Below are 22,379 nucleotides of genomic sequence, written 5' to 3' on the forward strand. Positions count from 1 at the left end.
TCTGCCAGAGGTACTTCGTTCCTTTGTCTGGAAGCTTCTTCATTTTCTTCTACAGATTTAGATGCCGCAAGTGGCACATTGGTATCTTTGCTGTTCCTTGGTCTTGGAGCCATGTTCTGCGAAGAGACTGCTTCTTCCCTCTCCTTTACCCAGTCCCCAGCGAAGTCGCTATATGAGGGTCATTTTTTGGATGGTGTCTAGGCCCAAACTAAAGCAAGGATCCTGGCGTTTTAGTTTTAGTTTTAAGGGACTAGGCTTGGTTCAGAGCAGCTAAATGGGTTGATTACAAACCAAGTGGTGCATAGAGCAGGAATCCTACAATACATATATACTAACAAGCAAGAAATATATATGCATGGAACAACAAGAAACAGTAAAGGAACAATGTGATAAACAAAAGACACAGAATAAACGTTAAGGATCCTTAAAACAATGTGGGATATTCCATTACTTTTCTTAATTGTGTATTACAATATGCTTACTAGGACGTATTACAAGGTCCAAATAAGCTAAAAAATTACAGATTTAGATGGCTCTCTAGGCCTTTAAGACTTGTAAAGTTTGAATACCTTTAAATCCAAGTATGTTCTATGGTGGCTGTTTGAGGATACCAGACGGTATTCTCCTTTCTTTTGAGTTTTTTTTACAGAGTTTTCTCAATGATTCTATTCTCATTCATTGTTACTGAATGCCCCTTCACTGTTGGCTGCTTCCCCATTTTATAGTGTCATCCTAGGGTTCTGGGGTACCACTAATTCCCTTCTTTTGCTTCCCTGGGTACTAGAGTCAATGTTGTGCTAGTAACTTTGGTGGCTAATCCCTTCCTTGTTTCTCATAATTTTCTTCTTTTGGTGCTTTTTTCCCACCACGAGACTCAAATCAATAACAATAAATAAGCAGAAATTAAATAACAAGCACACACAAAAGAATATAAGAATTTATGTGGTTCGACAAACTGCCTACCTCTATAGCGATGACAGAGAAATTTCACTATGAAAATAGAAAGATACAATAGTGCACAAAAATACTCTCAAGAAACCCAAATCCCAATACACCATTTCTCTCACCCACAAGACAAGAAAACATTATTCTTCTTCTTATGCAACTGTTGCTAGGTTTTTAGGAATTGTCTAATTCTCTCTTGCCATACAACACAAGCCTAATATATATATATATATATATATGTGTGTGTATATATATATATATTTGTGTGTGTGTATCAGTATATATGTGTGTGTATATATATATATATATGTGTGTACATGTATGTATGTCATATGTTGGCTGTACTAGGATTTATACTCGTTGTCGTATTTGGTTTAGAAGACCGAATTGGGCTTGGTAATTCAAGCCACGCGGGCCCAACGTCAACATTTGAGTTTAATGCGAGTGTAATAGCTAGGACAATTAGCCCGTCAATGATCAGTATCTACCACGCGACGTCTTTGGTACCCACTTATCTAGTCAACCTCACCGACTAAAGACTTGTGTTGTCAGTTTTTCCTCATTAATGCAGGTTCATGATTCATCATTGCAAATCGTTCAATTTGCTTGGTTAAAATTTTCTCTATTTTTTTAACTATATATTTATTTATACTTCGTTCAGAGTGTTTTGAGAGAGTTTATTTTAAATTTTATTACACTAACGGGTGCTGTACAGCACCCGTTTACAACGCCCTTTCTTTAATTATTGTATCTTCGTAGAACTTGCTTAGTCTTTCCTATGTCATTGCATCAATGCCAATATCGCGTTCCATTATTTCCATGAACGGGTATTGGCTTAACTCTCTCACACTCTCTCTAAGTAAGATTCCATTGATGTTCTTCCTAGAACTTGTGCTTTGCTGACAGTCATTGCATCTATATCTCTAATCTGTAATTTCCAACTTACACGTGCACACCCTTCTCTTTTATTATTCCAGCTTTTAGTTCCCTTCTTGACACAAGGTATATCTATTTCAAGATAATAGATCACTTCTCTCAATCTCTGCAACCGTACATCAACATTTTTCTTTTTTACCTGTTTCTTTTTGTGACCCAACTCTAATTATAAGTGTATTCTCAATATCAATACCTGTTTTGTTCATTCAAGATTGGGAAGAGAACATCGTAGCAACTTTGCTAGTACACCCGATGGCTCTTATGAACGACGGAAGCACCTTTTCGTTGCGTACTGGTAAATGGATTTTCGATGTCTTCCTTAATTTCAGAGGCAAGGACACTCGCCACAGGTTTTTGCGTCTTCTATATGACGCTTTGGTTGAGAAAAAAATCTCCACGTTCAAGGATGATAAAGTACTTGAGAAAGGAAAACCCATTCCCTCAGAACTCTTGAAAGCAATAGAAGGATCAAGATTTTTGGTTGTCATTTTTTCAAAAAAATATGCATTCTCTAGTTGGTGCTTAGATGAACTTACAAAGATTGTCGAATGCCGCCATGAAAAGAAGGGGCATACAATTTTTCCAGTTTTCTATGATGTTAAACCAACTGAGGTACGGAAGCAGGAAGGGAGTTTTGGAGAAGCATTTGCGAAGCATGAAGAAGTTTTTAAGGAGAATCTGGAGAAGGTGAAAAAATGGAGGGATGCTTTAAAAGAAGTCGCCAATATCAGTGGTTGGGTTATACCGATGGGGTAGGCCTTCTTCTTTTTCTTATTCAATTCACAGCACTTTTAGATACCAATTTTAATTTTATAGGGCATAGCTTCTAAAGCTCAACCCACATATACCTAGTACTTTCGCTTTTAGGTCATGACCTTTTTCTTTTTCTTATTCAATGTACAGCTCCGTCCTATGCGCTATTGCTGAATAATCTACATGCATCTCATCTATGAAATACATATCAGAATTAAAATCAGGATCATATTATCCATAACCACATACTTACTAGAATTTGAAATTTTAATTAGAAAGTATTTAAATAAAATACCTTGATGCAACAAACTTGATTTCAAATAAATTTTTGTAAATAATCTTCTTGAAACTTTACTTGATCTTCACCTCAATGACTAATATCTTGACCAATATTATGGTTTTTTTTTCTTGTTGACACTAGCTCTACCCAAGAAGTAGTGAAGAAATTAATTTTCACCTTCTCCCAAACGGAAAATACAGTTGCTCTGTTCTTATATACTGGAAACAGATTGTAACAGAGTTCGTTAGATAATTACTGTATACTAGCTAGCCGTTGGGGGTCATTCCAAAAACCTTATGATTATTAAAACTATCCCACTAAAATCGCAAGAATGTTAAACTAACGACCCTGCTGATTAGAAGAAGAAGAAAAAAAAAAAAACACTAACACCTAATGACCAAAACATAATGTTTCACAACGTGTAGTTTAATACAAACGGTTCATAACAGGAAGAACTACCCTTCGTTTGTGAGTGAAAGCTGAGAAGATGACTTGTCATTTGGATCATACTTGTTGTTTTGATTAGTGATGCTAACAGAATATTTGAAATGTTTTGGGACATTATTATTTTGTATCTTTTCTTTAGTTTTATATTTTGTTAATAGAGGTTAATTTTATTTTCTATTTTAACCTACTCTTGAATTTTAGACCATTTTTAATTATTGAAATCCAAAAAAAAAATTGTTTAATACTTTGGTCCCAAAAAATAAATTCCTGCTGTTCACTCTTTTCACAGGCAGGAGTCAGAATATATCGAACCAATTGTTGAGAAGATATTCGAAACACTGAATTCCAGAAAACTAAACGAGGGCTTCTTGGTTGGAATAGATTCTCATGTATTGAAAGTATGTTCAGACTTAAAGATAGGTTTGACTGATGTTCGCATGATTGGGATATATGGGACAGGTGTAAGACAACCATTGCAAGAGTGGTTTATGATAGCTTCTCTAATCAATTTGAAGCTAGTAGCTTTCTCCATGGTATTAGAGAAACATACGGAAGACAGAGTTTAGTTTATCTGCAGAAAAAATTTCTTTCTGACATCTTGATGGAAAGAAATATAATAGTTGAAAGTAGGTACAAAGGAGTCCAATTGATCAAGCACAGGCTATGTAATAAAAAGGTACTTCTCGTCTTTGATGACATTGATGATTTGCATCAAGTACAGTTTTTGGTTGGCCATGGTGATTGGTTTGGCCCAGGCAGTAGAATTATCATTACAACGAGAGATAAAGATTTGCTAAGGGAACTAGAAGTTGATGAAATGTATAGCCCTGCGGAAATGAGTAATGATGAGGCTCTTCGTCTTTTCAGCTTGACATGTTTCGGCAGTGAACACACTCCTAAAGGTTATAAGGAGATGTCCGATCATGTTGTCAGTTATGCTCGCGGCCTTCCTATAGCAATTAAGTTTTTGGGTTCTCATCTAGTCGGCAGAAGCATCCCTGAATGGAAAAGCTGTTTAGATGGGCTTGAAAATAATATTCCAATAGAACTTTTACAAGTATTTCAAATAAGTTATGATGGTTTATTTGATTTTGTAAAAGAAATATTTCTACATATGGCATGTTTCTTCAATGGGGAGGACCAAAAATGCACAATAGATATACTAGACTCTCTGGGACTTTACACGCAAATTGGATTAAAGGAACTTATGAATAAATCTCTCTTAAATTTATCTTTAGACAAGAACCACTTGTGGATGCATCCACTAGTTCAACAAATGGGCCGGGAAATTGTTTGTAAAGAATGTCTTAAATGGCCTTCGAGACGAAGTAGATTATGGTTGCCAGAGGACATTGATGTTGTGCTTACACACAATATGGTAAGCAATTACATAGAAATCTTCAACTTAAACATAGATCCCTTCTATTATTAAAGAAAATAAACATTTATGTAATATTGTATTCTTATTATGCAATTCACTAATCCCTTGTTCATGATTGTTAGGGTACAGATGCTATTAAATGCATAGTCCTCAACTTGCCTGTACAAAAAAAGGTACATTGGCATCCAGAAGCCTTTTCAAAGATTCGTAATCTTCAATTGCTCAAAATTCACAATGTGCAACTTCAGCATGAACTCACTCATTTTCCTAACGAGTTAAGATTTGTTGAATGGAGTGGGTATTCTTCAAAATCTTTGCCACCAAATTTCAAACCTAAGAAGCTTGTTGAACTTAGAATGTGTCATAGCAACATTGAACTACTTTGGAAGGGAGTAAAGGTAACGTTGTTTCCCCAACTTCTCCATATTATTTATTTTATTAAAAATAAATTCTAATGAGCAATCATTCTACCCTTTTTTTTAACAGAAATTAAACCGTTTAAGATCCATCAAACTTAGTGACTCCCGGAATCTTATTAGGACCCCAAACTTCTCTGCAGCTCCACATCTTGAGAGCATAGATTTTGAAGGCTGTACAAATTTAGTTGAGATTCACCCATCTGTTGGCGTACTTAAACGCCTTATTTTGTTGAATTTGAAAGATTGCACAAGTCTTAAAAGTCTCCTGCCCAAGCTTGAAATGGAATCTCTAGAAATTCTTATTCTTTCTGGCTGCTCCAAAGTCAAGGAGATTCCAGAATTTGCAAAAGACATGGAACAGTTACGGGAGCTTCATTTAAATGGTACTGCAATTAAATATCTACCTTCATCAATTGAACATTTAACTGGTCTAACTTTATTGAATATAAGCCATTGCAAAAATCTGGTGGGCCTTCCATGTGCCGTTTTTAGAATGGAGTACCTAAAAGAATTCTATGTATTTGGATGCTCAAACTTAGATAAGGATAAAAAAAAGAAAACCGGTATGGGTATAGCTAGAAAATATTTTCAAAGGTTTATCTTTTTCATGTTTTTCTTTTCATGAGAAGGAAGTTTTCAAAGGTTCAAGATGATGGATCAAGGTTGTCCTCCTGATTGGTCAAATGGGCCGTGCAAGTTTTTTTTAAATTCTTTTATTAAAAAATTGTAATCTTTGAACTATATCATGGTTTTTCGCTTTATTGAGATTGAATAAATATTGCATTATTCAGGAAAAAAAAATTTAATATTGCACTAAGCTTAGAAAAGAATTTTACAGCTCTGTTCTAATATATGCTAACAAAATTAGTGGAAAGAAAAGTAACAAACTAACTATTGCTATAACAGAACAGCTGACAATGACATGGCATAACAAAGACTAATCTATAACTAACTAACTCCACTATAAATACTTCTAAGCTACCTGCCATTTGTATCTTCTATTTACAAAACTACTTGTCGCACTAGTTTTCTTAACACCCATTTATTCCTCTAAATTTATTTATTTTAGATTCCTTCACATGTCGCTGCTTTCGCTAGTCACTACATCTTTGATTTTTCACATTTATTACACTTCTCTCCGTTATACGTTGAAATAGTAATGTTGGAATTCATATAAATGGGATTCTAGAATTAGGGTAAATATTGGGTACTCTTGGAGTACTCTAAATGCGTACTCCTTCCTCTCATGTAACTGTGGGTTTTACTAATTAAATTATAGTGGAACTTACAATTCATGTGAGAGGGGGAGTACGCATTTGTAATACTCTTAGAGTATTTAATAATTTTCCTTGGAATTAATACACGAGTAAGCCCACGTAATAAAAACATTGTTTAATGTGGAGAAAAAAAATCTTAACGATAAGAAACCTTTTGGTTGCATAACCAAAATGATTTGGAAATTGGATTGTATTGAATTAGCTTATCAAACTTGAGTTCATGAATTCCTCAAGTCTTTAAGGCTTGGGGAAGTACTAACTCACCTAACATGGGCAGTGGTGTAGATGTTGAAGTTATGGTTACTACTATCGGAACGAGTATGCGTTCCTCTAGGCTACATACACATGTTCAATATGTGTGTAGGCAATCATTGACCATGAGTACGAAGCCTAGTATAGCTAGAATCACATAAACCCCAGCACTAAGATAGCCACCTTAAGGGTATTTGATTTGACTGGGTGCCCATTCATTTAAATTATTTCAAAATCCCTTTTACTAAATGCGATTTAGGGATTTTTATTATGTACTCCCAAATTAAAATATCGGGTACTTTCACATTTGACATTTATTTTTGGTAGATATATCTTGAATGTGAGAGGAGAGAGAGAATCACATTATTATATTTTGAAAATACTTAAGTGTCTATTTGAAAAAAAGTTTATCTAGTTTTTTGCTAAAAATGTGTTAAAATATATATATATGAACATTGAAAATATTTGAAAAGGTGAGAGGAAGCAAAAATAAATAAATAAAATAAAAAGGTGTACATAAAAAATAAAAATTAAAAATTAAGCTTAAAACTAATATAAAACTCATCCTTAATAACTACCGATACATTGTCAACATTTTCAGTAAAAATACCTAATAATTACTTAAAAGATTTCGTTCATATTTTCTACCCTTTTGCCAAGAAAGTGCCAGGTGACTTTACTCTCCCTTGTAATGATCAGGGCCAACTCAACAACTTTGGGGGGCCTTAGGCAAAAATTTTAAACCGAGCCTTTTTATTTTTTATTTAAAATCTATTTTTCCTATTTTTTGAGATGTAAAATTACTAATTAAGTTTTTGTATTTAAGTTCCTCTAACATTTCTTTTTTAATTGATAATATGACTAATCCGCTTAATCTTTCTTGTAATATAGTAAACCTTAAATAATTATGTACAATAAATTAGTATCACTATAATACAAATAGATTGATATGATATACATTAAATTATTAATTGGTGTGATAATTTATAATAATTGATAAAGTGAAATGTAAAAGTCTAAAAGACACGTGTATAGCGCAGTGGATGTTATGCTGAGTATACATTGAGATTGAGTATGGGTCATGGGTTAGTGAGTGTGGGCCAGCCAGCTTTGGTGTGGCTATGCCCTTTGTGTGCTAGTGTGTGGTCTTGTCGTCGTTGTCAACTGTGTGTGCAATGATAGTGTACTGACTAAAAAATAAATTTTGGAATAGTGATATAATGGGGCTTTTTTAATTTTGCATTTTAGGATATAATGAGATCTTTTTAGGATATAATGATTCAAAAAATATTTTTTCTGTAATTAAAATATATAGATAAATATTTTATATATATATATATATATATATATATATATATATATATTTACAAGTGAGGGTCTTCTTTTATTTGGGGGCCTTAGGTGATTACATCAATTGCATCTATAGTTGAGCCGGCCCTACCAATGATGTTCTTCCTAGAACATTTTTTGTTGTTGTTGAATTTGTTCTTCCTAGAACTTGCTGAGAGAATAAGAGTACGTTTAGATATCGTTTATTTTGCTAAAAACTATAAAAAAAAAAAAATTCCGATTTATTGTTTACACTCACAAAACACTGTTTATTTGCGTTGATGCACTGTTAAAGGCAAATGAATTTTCTTTTCTAACTATATTTTGAAAATGTGCAACATTAAAATGCATATTATATGGCCGCCATTTAATATAATATTAGGGAGTTCTTCTTGTTTTTTTTTTGGTAAACGATGCTTGAGATTAAAATTAAGGAATAACAAGTCTATTACAACAAACAAGGCCAACTTTATCTCTTACCACCATCTCAGCCACCACATCCGGTGGACTAAACAAAAAGATAAAATCAGTTAAATCAAGATCAGTTCCAAACCTTGCAAGCCAGTCAGCACAACCATTTGTTTCCCTGAACACATGCACCACCAAGGAGTTAGGGAATGTTTATATCAGGTTCCTACAATCAGTTAAGAGGGGTTCAAGCATTAGATTGACCATTGTAGGCCTTGACAGAAGTTGAACAATAAAATCAGCATCCACTTCAATACAAATATTCTCGATTCCCATTTGTTTTGCCATTGTAAGCCTGTCTTTCAGTGCCCAAAGCTTTGCCACCGTGCTTGAAGTGTTGCCCAACTTCCTCGCAAACCCACCTAACCAATCACCATTGCTGCTTCTCAAGATACCACCCCCACTAACCTTCAACGGGTTCCTATACATAGTCCCATCAGTATTTAGTTTTACCTAACCCATAGGAGGCTTGTGCTATTTCACTTGGACTTGCACTCTGCTAGGCTTGTTGGGTTCATTGGGAACAATAGCATAGAACTCCACCCCTTTTTTAAGACAAAGAAAACTCGTGCCCTCTTCCACCCTCCCTGTTTGAAATATTGCCTTATTTCTATGCAGCCGAATCGTCCATATTGCTTGAGGAAATAGGATTTTCCATGGAACATGGGGTCTCGGGTAGGAGATGGAAGTCCCACAAAACTTTTTCAGCCACTCTTCCAAATTCAAACCAAAAAAATCCTGGTTGTTTGCCTCAAAATTTTAGGTCTTTCCACACAGCTTTAGCCACCCTACAGTCCCTAAGAGTATGTATGATAGATTCCGCCCCTTCCCGGCATAATGCACACGTTGGATCAAGGTTTAACCCTCTTGAACCAAGAACTTCCTTTGAAAGCACACTGCGTTGAGTACATAACCAAAGAAAAAAAAAATTTGATTCTAGGGGAAGTATGTGCTTTCCACACCCATTGATGAGGACTAGTTTCGAGGTTCAAGAGATTAAACCCTTTTGCAATGAGATATGCAGATTTAAGGGAGAAGGATCCATCTTTAGAGAATGCCCAAATTAACATGTCTTCTTTGGCTAGATTTGCTGCAATGGGGATACCTTTAGTTTCTTGTAGGATTCTATCAGGAAGGACAAAAGAGATGCACTCCATGCTTTCCTTCAAACTCTTGGCCGAGAGCTTGTCTTCTCCCTTAGATAAAGGGCCTTCAATTTGCTGCCTAAGAGGTTTGGAGGGGAGCCAAAAGTCAGCCCAAGTACTCACACTCTCACCATTGGCAAAGGACCACCTTAGCCCCTTATTAAAAAACAACCCCTCCCACCTTACATGCTTTCCAAATCCAATAGGCAGCTTGGTTCCTAGAGTTTCCCCTTAAGTGATGAGGGGTAAGGTATTTACAAGTGAGCAGTTGAGCCCACGGCATTCCTAGACTAGCAGCAATCCGCCAACAAAGCTTTACCAAAAGGGTAGAATTTCTTGCATTCATATCAAAAATCCCGAGACCTCCCAAATTAGTTGGATTTGTGACTTTGTTCCATCCCATAAGATGAATTTTCTTCTTATCCACCGTAGAACCCCAAAGAAAGTTTCTCACCAATTTATTAATCATCACAAACCTTGATCGGAAGTTTATGACATTGCTTAAAATACTCAGGTTTGGAATTCACCACTATCTTGATAAGAACAAGTCTCCCTACCGGCGAAAGGCATTTGGATTTCCAGCCATCCAATTTGGATTGGACTCTTCCCACGACAAAATTAAAATCATTCTGTCTCCTTCACTTGTGGATTATCTGGAAACCCAAGTATTTCCCAAGGTTATTGGTATCACCAATCCCCGTTAAGTTCACAATATTCAACTTATCCTCCACTATGACATTAGGTGAGAAGAAAATTTTGGATTTCTCCTTGCTAATTTTCAGGCCCAAGAGCTTGCAAAACCCATCAAGAACCTTCACAATAGCCTCAACATTTCTCTCATCAGTTTTGGCAAACAGAAGGAGATCATCAGCAAAAAAAATATGGGAGAATCCGGGAACACTACGAGATGCCTTAATCTTCTTCCAACTACCATCCTCACACTTCAAATTAATTAAGGTACTCAAATACTCCATACAAAGAATGAATATGTAAGGTGAAATCGGATCACCTTGTCTCAAGCCACGGGAGGGACAAATTTCTCCAATCTGATCCCCATTAAAAAGCAACGCTGCCGAGGTAGTAGAGATGTAGCATAGGATAAGTTCCACAGTGTCTAGGCCAAACCCCAAACTCACAAGCATACTCCTCACAAAACTCCATTCTAATCTATCATACGCCTTCTTAAGGTCTACTTTGATTATCATGAATCCTTCCTTCCCTTTTTTCCGCTCAATTGAGTAGACTAATTCTTGAGCGATGATCACGTTGTCAGCGCTTCCTAAGATAAAGGCTGTTTGGGAGGGTGAAACTAGAGTGGGCATGAGGTGTTTTAGTCGACGAACAAGAATCTTAGTCACGATTTTGTAAATTGTGTTACAGAGGCTGATCGGCCTAAAATGATTAATGGTTTTCAGGCCAAGAATCTTGGGGATGAGGACAATCAAAGTCCTATTGAGATGCCAGAGCATCTCAATATTAGGGAGTTCGCATGAAAGTCGTGTTTTAACCCCCAAAAAAACAAAAAACAAAAACTTTCAATATGCTGTCTTCTTTCTAGAACTTGTTGAGCATTTGCTATCATTTCATCAATATCAATATATCTTAAATCCATAATTTCTTTTCTCACATGCACACCCACATCCTTTATTTCTCCAACTTTTTAATTCCCTATTTTTTCTTCTTCAAAGTGAAACAAGGTATGCTATATCCATTCAAGAAAATATAGAAGTAGCTTGAAACCGATCGATGGCTCTTGAAACCGATGGAACCAGCTTTTCATTGCGTACTAGTAAATGGATTTTTGACGTGTTCCTCAGTTTTAGAGGCTAGGACACCCACCACAATTTTCTGCGTCCTTTGTATGTTGCTTTAACCCAGAAAGGAATCCCCACGTTTACAGATGAGAAAGAACTCGAGAGAGGAAAGCCCCTTCCCTCAGAACTCTTGAAAGCCATTGAAGGGTCAAGGTTTTCGGTGGTCATTTTTTCAAAAAACTATGGATCTTCTAGTTGGTGCTTGGATGAACTTGTAAAGATTGTCGAGTGCCAGAAAAAGATGGGGCAAACAATTTTTCCAGTTTTCTTTGATGTTGATCCGACTGAGGTGCGGAAGCAGAAAGGTAGCTTTCATGAGGCATTTGCGAAGCATGAAGAAGTTTTTAAGGAGAATATGGAGAAGGTGAAAACATGGAGGGCTGCTTTAACAAAAGTTGCCAATATCAGTGGGTGGGTTATACCAAAAGGGTAAGTCTTTTTTTTTTTTGATCTTCTTTTAATTTGCTTCATCAAGTTCCTCATTTCTTTTTATTATTCTATTTTACAGCTCTTTTAGCATCTATTCAGTATTTTCTTCTGTATTGCTTTGAAATCTAATTGCTTTTCATAGTTTGTGAAGTCTTACTCTTAAAACTTGTTAAATGCTCTGGCACTAAACCAAACCCAGTCCCCATATCGATTATTTAATTGTTGTGATTGAGGATTTAATGCAGCATAGAAAATATGTCAAGTAATCTTGCTGATGGCATGGAAAAAAAATGTGAAAATAAAATCTTTTAGGTGCAGTTAGATACCACACCACCCAAATCTTCAACTTTTTAATTTTTGGTAAATGACCAAAGTTAGCATAAGGGATTATGTATATAACTTGAGGTGAGACCAAAGGGAAAAATAAACCCTAACTCCCATGGTCTTGGGCCTCCTGTTATCCTATAATATGTCCAAAGTTAGCATTAACCACATTTTATTCCACTACAAAAATATGGTTACACTTAAGTTTTTGTTTAACTAATCGAGATATCCCTAGACTACTTTAAATTGCATTTAGCTCAATTGATGAAGTTTCTAATGGTTAAATAAGAGATCTGGTAAAGTCACTGACGTATTGATCGTAGAAGATCTCACTCTAGTATACATCAAAACAATCAACACTTCACGTTGAGTTCACCATCCTCTTAAGATTGAGAGTTAATGCATATAATAAGTTTGATGGTGATTTGGGCTCTAGGGGGTCATGAGTCCATTAGTACTCTATTAATAAGTCTGTCATTGATTTGGACCACAAAGTTGCATCACACACATACTATAATGACTCAAGGAAAAGTTCTAGTCACAATTGCGCTATACCCCCAAAAGACTAGTTTAGTCACAAATGAGGCTCCTTATAGTTAATAAATCTTAGATCAACCTCATATATGCTCGATATGGGACAAGTCTCCCTCTCCCTGATATTAGAAGTAGACCTGTTGGCTGCTTGTAGAAGAAGATGGAGGTGCACTAGAGTTGACAGGCTATGAGGGGCATCTGTTACAGCCAAGATCTTATCTAAGCCGTCCAAAAGGGGCTCTGCTTCTTTAGCTCAATTTGGATTATTATTAATTTTTGCTAGGTGTTGTGGGAAAAGAATGGGGTTGGGTTTGGGACTAATTTAGTAATTGTCTTTGTGGATGATAATGCCTAGATTTGGAAAAGATAACTAGGCTAGTAAGTCTTTTTTCTTCTTTCTTTTTCTATTTGGTTACTGGAAAAGTATTGGAAAAAGTTTTTCATGTCCTTCCCTTAATTTGGTTTAAATTTTCCATATCTTGAATTTTTAAAAATATTAAGAAAATCAATATATTTTTATCAATTTTTTGCATTTTTTTTTAATGTAAGACCCAAAACAATGCCATTTTTTGGAGCATTTAACAGTGCATTTTTAATGGAGGATTAAATTGAATAACAATTAAAATTAGAGGATTGAATTAAAAAAAATTGAAGTTAAATGCCTAAATTAAATTTTGGTCAAAGTTAAGGGTGTGATTTATAATTTAGCCATAATTAATTAAACATGTATCTCTATCTAACTAACACCTAGCCAAAGCATAATATTGCAGAATGTGTAGTTTAATACTTACTATTACAGCAGGAAGAACAACACATAGTTTGTGAGCGAAAGCTGTGAAGAGGACTAGCCATTTGGATCTTACTTGTTTTTTGATTAGTAATGTTAACAGATAATATATTTGAAATGTATTGAAATTTTATTATTTTGTATCTTTTCTTTAGTTTATAAATAGATGTTAGTTTTAGTTTCCTATTTTAATCTAGTCTTGAATTTTTAGAATATTTTTCATTCTTGAATTCCAATTTATTTTGTTTATACTTTGGTCCAAAAAATAAATTATGGCTCTTCACTCATTTTGCAGGCAGGAGTCAGAATATATTAATGCAATTGTGGAGAAGATATTCGAAAGACTAAGTTCCATAAAACTAATTAAGGACTTGGTTGGAATAGATTCTCGTGTATGGGAAGTATATTCAGACTTAAAAATAGGATTGACCGATGTCCGCATAATTGGGATAGATGGGACGGCTAGTATTGATAAGACAACTATTGCACGAGTGGTTTATGATAGCTTTTCAAATCAATTTGAAGGTAGTAGCTTTCTCCATACTGTCAGAGAAGAATCTAAAGTACATGGTTTAGCTTATTTGCAAGAACGACTTCTTTGTGAAATTTTGATGCAAAAAGATATAAAAATATCAAATACTTCAGATGGAGTCCAATTGATCAGGCGTAGGCTATGTAATAAAAAGGTACTTTTGGTTCTTGATGATGTAGAAAGTTTGGAGTAGTCAGAAAGTTTGGCTTGCATGCGTGATTGCTGTGGTCCAGGAAGTAGAATTATCATTACAACGAGAGATGAACATTTGCTTAAGAGACTAAGAGTTGATGGAATATATAGGCCTAAGGAATTGAGTAGTGAAGAGGCTCTTCATCTTTTCAGTTTGGAATGTTTTCGCAGTGAATGTCCTCCTGAAGGTTATATGGAGATGTCCAATCAGGTTGCGAGTTATGCTTACGGCCTTCCTTTAGCTATTAAGTTTTTGGGTAGTAGTCTGTTCGACAGAACCATCCCTGCATGGAGAAGTTATTTAGATATGCTTGAAAATAATTTTCCAACAGACATTTTACGAATATTTCAAATAAGTATTGATGCTCTACAAGAAACAGAAAAAGAAATATTTCTACATATTGCATGTTTCTTTAATGGGGAGGACCAAGATCGTGTAGAAGAAATATTAGACTATCTTAATCTTTACCCAGCAATTGGAATAAGGGTTCTTATTGATAAATCTCTCTTTTAAGTGTTTCGTCAAACAATCGGTTGTGGATGCATCCTCTAGTACAACAAATGGGCAGAGAAATAACTTTTAGGGAGTCCCCTAAATCTCCTTGGGAACGACAAAGGCTATGGTTGCAAACGGACATTGACCTTGACACCTTGTGCTTACAAACATTAAGGTAAGAGGTTATGTAGAAATCTTCAACTTAAATATAAACCCTCTCTATTATTAAGAAAATAAAAATTTACATAATCTTTGTACTCTTATTATGAAATTTACCAATCTCTTGTTCTTGTTTGTTAGGAAACAACAGCTATCCAAAGCATAGTCCTCGACTTGCCTGTACAAAAAGAGGTCCATTGGAATCCAGAAGCCTTTTCAAAGATGCATCATCTTGTATTGCTCAAAATTCACAATGTGCAACTTCGAAATGGACTCACACATTTTCCTAATGAGTTAAGAGTGATTGAATGGAATGGGTATCCTTTAAAATCTTTGCCACCAAATTTCGAACCAAGGGAGCTTGTTGAGCTTAGAATGTGCCATAGCAACATTAAACTACTTTGGAAGGGAGTGAAGGTAACATAGTTCCCTCAATTCCTCAATATTATTTATTTTGCTAAAAATAAATTCTAATTAGCTATCATTCTACAATTTAATCTCATTAACAACATTTGGGCAAGTTAAGATTCATCAAACTCAGTCACTCTCAAGATCTTATTAAGACTCCAAACTTCTCAGAGGCTCCACAGCTTGAGAGCATAGATTTTGAAGGCTGTACAAACTTAATTGAGGTTCACCAATCTGTTGGTGTACTTAAACGCCTAATTTTATTGAACCTAAAAGATTGCACAAGTCTTGTAAGTCTTCCAAGCAAGCTTGAAATGGAATCTCTTGAAAATCTTACTCTTTCTGGTTGCTCCAAAGTCAAGAAGATTCCAGAATTTGCAAAAGGCATGAAACGATTAAGGGAGCTTCATTTAAGTGGGACTGCAGTTGTAGATCTACCTTCATCAATTAAACATTTAACTGGTCTTACCTTATTGAATCTAAGCCATTGCAGAAATCTTTTGGGTCTTCCAAGCGCCGTTTATAGATTACAGTCCCTAAAAGAATTTATTGTATTTGGATGCTCAAAATTAGCTAAGGATGATAGTGAGATTTTACCCGCTCGAAAAAGATCGATATGGCTATTGGTAGAAGAGTTTTTAGAAAGTACAGGACGACGGGTCAGATCAAGGTTGATCTGACCAGTCAAACGGACCATGCAAGAGATTTTGTTAGAATTCTTTCTCTTTGCACTAAAAAAAGTGTACATTTTGAACTATAGTTTTCACTTTTATAGTTTTATTCCTCTAAATATACTAATTTTAGATTCCTTCCACTAGATCTTTGAATTTTGACATTTGTTACATACTCTCTCACACCCATTGAAATGTTGCTGGAATTCATATAAATGAGATTATGAAATTAATACACGAGCAACACCCTTGTTTATATAGTCATTGTTTTTTTGCTTTGGTGATGATATTTTTTTCGTTCTTAAAATTTACCAAAAGTTTGGTTTTGGCCTTTAAACTTTAATATGTTTATTTTTTGTTCCTAAACTTGTTAAAACATTTTACTTTAATATCCTTCAAATTATGTCAAAATTCCTAGCTGTAATTATATTTTGAATTTGAAGTTTTTATTTTTTATTTTTTTTATTTGTTTTTAACTATCACTCTATCAGATTTGCATTGTATCACAACATCTGGGGTATTTTGAGAAATTTGACACTTGAAAATTGGGAAGGATTTTTATTTTTATTTTTAAAGAAACACTACTTAATATTTTGCCAATGCTTTTAATGAAATTTCAAAAACTTTTTTTTTTTTTTTTGCTAATTATTTTTGCATACACTAAGTTATATATTGCTGTACACACTCCATTTGAAGTCGTATTTTGAAAATAAGACTTCAGTTATACTTGTAAAATAACGAAATTTTAACAAAAATTATGTTTTCAAAACACGATTTTAGTTGTATCTCATATACACAATTTGTAACTATCACAATTTTTCTCCCCTCTTGTTTAAAGAAATTTATTGAGAAAGAGAACATTTTTTTCCCTCTTGTTTAAAGAAATTTACTGAGACGAAAGATAACAAAAGCCACAAGATGGGCCAGGCTCATCTCTTTACTCTTGGGCCAAAATAAAAGTAGGGAGAACAGATATGGGTATAGGCCCATTAGCATTGTGATTAACAGTCCATCTAGCTGGGTCAGAAAATTCTCACTTCAACTTAAAAAAGATAAGTCTCAAGCTCAGCAAACTAATGAAAATAAGCTCCCAAACGGGTACTAAGCCATGAATGGACTAAGGAACTTCGACACGATGCTCTTTAATTGCTTTGACTACCTCTGCTGCATTGCCTTTAAAAATCACAAAATCAAGCGTGAGAAAGATAGGTGAAATTACTGCATGCCAACAAAGCTGGAATTGTTTTGCCCCCACAAAGAATCACCTAGGATGTCGCTTTTGGTTCAAACATGAGTCAAATTATCCGTATCATTATAAAAGAATGCAGTATCCATTAGGACCATATATAACACATTGGGATTTTATTGCAACATCAATTAAAATTGTTTCCAACGGGGAATAGGTGTGACAAACTCTACCAAGGATCGATCCCCAGGCATTAATGTGAAGAGGGTAGGTTCTAGTTTCTTCTTTTGCTATCATTTTAAAGGACTAGGAGTTCTCTCGCAAATGCTACTATGTTCTGACATTGCCGCAACTTGTCGCACATGATAGCAAAGAATACGGTGCAATTCTTTTCATCTTCCTTATCCAAACCAAGAGATTGGATCGTCTACCTAAACGTTTTCACCTGGTTTTCCATAGGTTGAGTACAAAAACATTGCTGAAGTAGAGAAGTCAGGTTGATAACCACCGTGGGGTGAAAGAGCAACAGGTGCTAAGGATTTCAACATGGAAGTCACAATATAGCGTGTGATAGGTCATTAAGACTTAATCTTCTAATAAAAAATAACTCTCCAGTTGGCAACAGTTTCTGGGCAACCTTACACAATTTATTTCAACCTATTGAAGTGAGGGCCACCATGAGAGAATCATTGTTGTTGATCAAACAAGTATACTTTACAGCGTGATTAAAGTTACATAAGTCTTTCCTATGTCATTGCATCAATGCCAATATCTCGTTCCTTTTGCCCGGAAAGTGCCTTTATTTCCATGAACGCGTATTGGCTTTACTCCCTGACACTCTCTCTACACGTAAGATTCCATTGATGTTCTTTCTAGAACTTGCTTGCTAAGTCTTTGCTCAGAGTCATTGCATCAATATCTCAAATCTGTAATTTCCAACTTTCACGTGCACACCCTTCTCTTTTATTTTTCCAGTTTTTAGCTCTCTTCTTGACACAAGGTATATCTATTTCAAGATAAAAGATCAATTCTGTGAGAACCCTACATCAACTTTTACTTTTTTTTACCTGTCTCTTTCTTTGATCCAAACTCTAATTATAAGTGTATTCTCAATATCAAAACCTGTTTTGTTCATTCAAGATTGGGAAGAGAACATCGTAGCAACTTTGTTCATAGATGGCTCTTATAAACGACGGAAGCACCTTTTCTTTGCGTACCAGTAGATGGATTTTCGATGTCTTCCTTAATTTTAGAGGCGAGGATACCCGTCACAATATTTTGCGTCTTCTATATGCTGCTTTGGATCAGAAAGGAATCTCCACGTTTAAGGATGATGAAGTAATCGAAAGAGGAAAACCCATTCCTTCAGAACTCTATAATGCAATTGAAGGATCAAGGTTTTCGGTTGTTATTTTTTCAAAAAACTATGCATCCTCTAGTTGGTGCTTAGATGAACTTACAAAGATTGTTGAATGCCGCCAGAAAATGATGGGGCATACAATTTTTCCAATTTTCTTTGATCTTGAACCAACTGAGGTACGGAAGCAGGAAGGCAGTTTTGGAGAAGCATTTGCAAAGCATGAAGAAGTTTTTAAGGAGAATCTGGAGAAGGTGAGAAAATGGAGGGATGCTTTAGAAGAAGTCGCCAATATCAGTGGTTGGGTTATACCGAAGGGGTAAGCCTTTTTCTTTTCATTATTCAATTCGCAGCACTTTTAGATACCAACTTTAATTTTATAGGGCATATATAGCTTCTAAAACTCAACCCACATATACCTAGTATTTTCGTTTGTAGAGGAAAAAAAAGGGCATGGGTCATGGCCTCCTAGCCAATGTACGGCTCCGTCCTATGCGCTACTGCTGAATAATCTACATGCATCTCATCGATGAAATACATATCAGAATTAAAATCAGGATCATATTATCCATAACCACATACTTACTAGAATTTGAAATTTTAATTAGAAAGAATTCAAATAAAATACCTTGATGCAACAAACTTGATTTCAAATAAATTTTTAGTAAATAATCAAGGGCGGTGTCACCTCAATCAAAGGTGGTGGCACTTGAAGGCTAAGGTGGTCACAGGACCACCCCTGACCTGAATTTATATAATAATAATAATAATAATAATAATAATTTAAAATTTTACATTTATCTATCCTTCAACAAAAATTCGGGAACCTTTTTAGTTTTTTTTATGCTAGTAAAATAAAATTTTGCTCCATAATTTGTTCTACTTACAATGTAATGGGGCTTTCAAGCAAAAAGAAGAAAAAAAAATTTGAACTAAAATCTAAAAAAAAAATTATAACATAACAAGCCCAAATGCCAAATGAACCTTAAGAAAAAAGCTCAAAATTCATATTTTTTATTAGATGGTGTAATTTATGCTTGTTAAGAAACACCTTAAGAAATAATCCAGGAGCCGCCACTACCTCAATGACTAATATCTTGACCAATATTATGGTTTTTTTCTTGTTGAGACTAGCTCTACCCGTGTAGCTCAAGAATAAGTGAAGAAATTAATTTTCACCTTCTCCCAAACGGAAAATACAGTTGCTCTGTTCTTATATACTGGAAACAGATTGTAACAGAGTTCGTTAGATAATTACTGTATACTAGCTAGCCGTTGGGGGTCAGTTCCAACAACCTTATGATTGTTACAACTAACGCACTAAAAAATTAGAAAAAAAAAAAAAAAAAAACACTCAACACCTAATGACCAAAGCATAATATTTCACAACGTGTAGTTTAATACAACCGGCTCATAACAGGAAGAACTACACTTCGTTTGTGAGTGAAAGCTGAGAAGACGACTTGTCATCTGGATCATACTTGTCGTTTTGATTAGTAATGTTAACAGAATATTTGAAATGTATTGAGACATTATTATTTTGTATCTTTTCTTTAGTTTATATTTTGTTAATAGATGTTAATTTTATTTTCTATTTTAACCTACTCTTGAATTTTAGACCATTTTTAATTATTGAAATCCAAAAAAAAATTTGTTTATACTTTGGTCCCAAAAAATAAATTCCTGCTGTTCACTCTTTTTGCAGGCAAGAGTCAGAATATATCGAACCAATTGTTGAGATGATATTCAAAACACTGAGTTCCACAAAACTAATCGAGGGCTTGGTCGGAATAGAATCTCGTGTATGGGAAGTATATTCACTCTTAAAAATAGGTTTGACTGATGTTCGCATGATTGGGATATGTGGGACAGGTGGTATCGGTAAGACAACCATTGCACGAGCAGTTTATGATAGCTTCTCTAATCAATTTGATGCTAGTTGCTTTATCCATGATGTTAGAGAAATAGCTGAAAGCCTTCTCGTCGAAGAAAAAGCTTATTTTTGGAATAAACTTTATGACATCTTGAGGGAAAAAAATATGAAATTTGCAAGTTTGTATGATACAAAGGTACTTCTCGTTTTTGATGACGTTGATTCTTGGCATCAATTAGAGGTTTTGGTTGGAGAGCATAGTTGGTATGGTCCAGGCAGTAGAATTATCATTACAACGAGACAGAAACATTTGCTAATGTCACAAAAAGTTGATGCAATATATACGCCTGAGGAAATGAGTAATGAAGAGGCTCTTCGTCTTTTCAGCTTGACATGTTTCGACAGTGAACACACTCCTAAAGGTTATAAGGAGATGTCCAATCATGTTGTCAGTTATGCTCGCGGCCTTCCTTTAGCAATTAAGTTTTTGGGTTCTCATCTAGTCGGCAGAAGCATCCCTGAATGGAAAAGCTGTTTAGATGGGCTCGAAAATAATATTCCAACAGAACTTTTACAAGTATTTCAAATAAGTTTTGATGGTCTACGTGGATCGGAGCAAGAAATATTTCTACATATAGCATGTTTCTTCAATGGGGAGGACCTAAATCGCATAGTAGATATACTAGACTCTCTTGGACATTACTCGCGAATTAGATTAAGTGTTCTTATGGATAAATCTCTTTTAAATTTATCTTTAGACAACAAAAGCTTGAGGATGCATCCTCTAGTTCAACAAATGGGCCGGGATATGGTTTGTAGAGAATGTCCTGAATGGCCTTGGTTACGAAGTAGATTATGGTTGCCAGAGGACATTGACGCTGTGCTTACAAACAAAAAGGTAAGCAATTACGTAGAAATCTTCAACTTAAACATAGATCCCTTTCTATTATTAAAGAAAATAAACATTTATGTAATCTTGTATTCTTATTATGCAATTCACTTATCCCTTGTCCATGATTGTTAGGGAACAAGAAATATTTTAAGCATTGTCCTCAACTTGCCTGTACAAAAAAAGGTACATTGGCATCCAGAAGCCTTTTCAAAGATTCCTAATCTTCAATTGCTCATAATTCACAATGTGCAACTTCAGCATGAACTCACTCATTTTCCTAACGGGTTAAGATTTGTTGAATGGAGTGGGTATTCTTTAAAATCTTTGCCACCAAATTTCGAACCTAAGAAGCTTGTTAAACTTACAATGTGTCATAGCAACATTGAACTACTTTGGAAGGGAGTAAAGGTAACGTTATTTCCTCAACTTCTCTATATTATTTATTTTATTAAAAACAAATTCTAATGAGCAATCATTCTACACCTTTTTTTTTTTTTTTGAACAGCAATTTGACAAATTAAAGTTCATCAAACTCAGTCACTCTCGAAATCTTATTAGCACTCCAGACTTCTCAAAGGCTCCATGTCTTAAGAGAATAGATTTTGAAGGCTGTACAAATTTAATTGAGGTTCACCCATCCGTTGGTGTACTTAAATTCCTTAAGTTGTTGAATTTGAAAGATTGCACAAGTCTTGCAAGTCTCCTGCCCAAGCTTGAAATGGAATATCTAGAAATTCTTATTCTTTCTGGCTGCTCCAAAGTCAAGGAGATTCCAGAATTTGCAAAAGTCATGAAACGATTACGAGAGCTTCATTTAAATGGTACTGCAATTAAATATCTACCTTTATCAATTGAACATTTAACTGGTCTGACTTTATTGAATATAAGTCATTGCGAAAATCTGGCGGCTCTTCCATGTGCCATTTTTAGAATGGAGTCCCTAAAAAAATTCATTGTATTTGGATGCTCAAAATTAGGTGAGGATGATCAAAAAAGACCGGTATGAGTATGGGTAGAAAATATTTTCAGAGATTTATTTTTTTCATGTTTTTCTTTTCATGTGAAGGAATTTTTCAAAGGTTCAAGATGACGG

At 34.9% G+C, this 22,379-nt stretch overlaps 2 protein-coding genes and 1 pseudogene across 2 annotated transcripts; all 3 read left to right on the top strand.

The window, feature by feature from the left end:
* The first annotated feature begins 2,133 nt into the window (after positions 1 to 2,133).
* LOC142640312 (disease resistance protein Roq1-like) lies at positions 2,134 to 5,836 on the top strand. The gene is made up of 5 exons (XM_075814374.1): positions 2,134 to 2,633; positions 3,821 to 4,739; positions 4,865 to 5,140; positions 5,229 to 5,659; positions 5,791 to 5,836. The coding sequence occupies exons 1-5, from the start codon at positions 2,134 to 2,136 to the stop codon at positions 5,834 to 5,836; spliced, it is 2,172 nt and encodes a 723-aa protein (XP_075670489.1).
* A 5,542-nt stretch (positions 5,837 to 11,378) lies between these two features.
* On the top strand, positions 11,379 to 15,065 carry LOC142640313 (disease resistance protein RUN1-like; annotated as a pseudogene).
* Positions 15,066 to 20,560: 5,495 nt separating this feature from the next.
* On the top strand, positions 20,561 to 22,292 carry LOC142640314 (disease resistance protein Roq1-like). The gene is made up of 3 exons (XM_075814376.1): positions 20,561 to 21,292; positions 21,419 to 21,694; positions 21,792 to 22,292. The coding sequence occupies exons 1-3, from the start codon at positions 20,561 to 20,563 to the stop codon at positions 22,290 to 22,292; spliced, it is 1,509 nt and encodes a 502-aa protein (XP_075670491.1).
* Positions 22,293 to 22,379: the final 87 nt, after the last annotated feature.

This window comes from Castanea sativa, chromosome 6 (assembly GCF_040712315.1).
Source record: "Castanea sativa cultivar Marrone di Chiusa Pesio chromosome 6, ASM4071231v1".
In the NCBI taxonomy this organism is placed as follows: domain Eukaryota; kingdom Viridiplantae; phylum Streptophyta; class Magnoliopsida; order Fagales; family Fagaceae; genus Castanea; species Castanea sativa.

Excerpts from the sequence above, each read along its gene's own strand:
- LOC142640312 (XM_075814374.1), top strand. The coding sequence starts at position 2,134 with ATGGCTCTTATGAACGACGGAAGCACCTTTTCGTTGCGTACTGGTAAA. Across the intron at positions 4,740-4,864 it reads TTGTGCTTACACACAATATG|GGTACAGATGCTATTAAATG; the intron begins GTAAGCAATTAC and ends CATGATTGTTAG. Across the intron at positions 5,660-5,790 it reads TGTGCCGTTTTTAGAATGGA|GAAGTTTTCAAAGGTTCAAG; the intron begins GTACCTAAAAGA and ends TTTCATGAGAAG.
- LOC142640314 (XM_075814376.1), top strand. The coding sequence starts at position 20,561 with ATGAAATTTGCAAGTTTGTATGATACAAAGGTACTTCTCGTTTTTGAT. Across the intron at positions 21,293-21,418 it reads CTGTGCTTACAAACAAAAAG|GGAACAAGAAATATTTTAAG; the intron begins GTAAGCAATTAC and ends CATGATTGTTAG. Across the intron at positions 21,695-21,791 it reads TACTTTGGAAGGGAGTAAAG|CAATTTGACAAATTAAAGTT; the intron begins GTAACGTTATTT and ends TTTTTTGAACAG.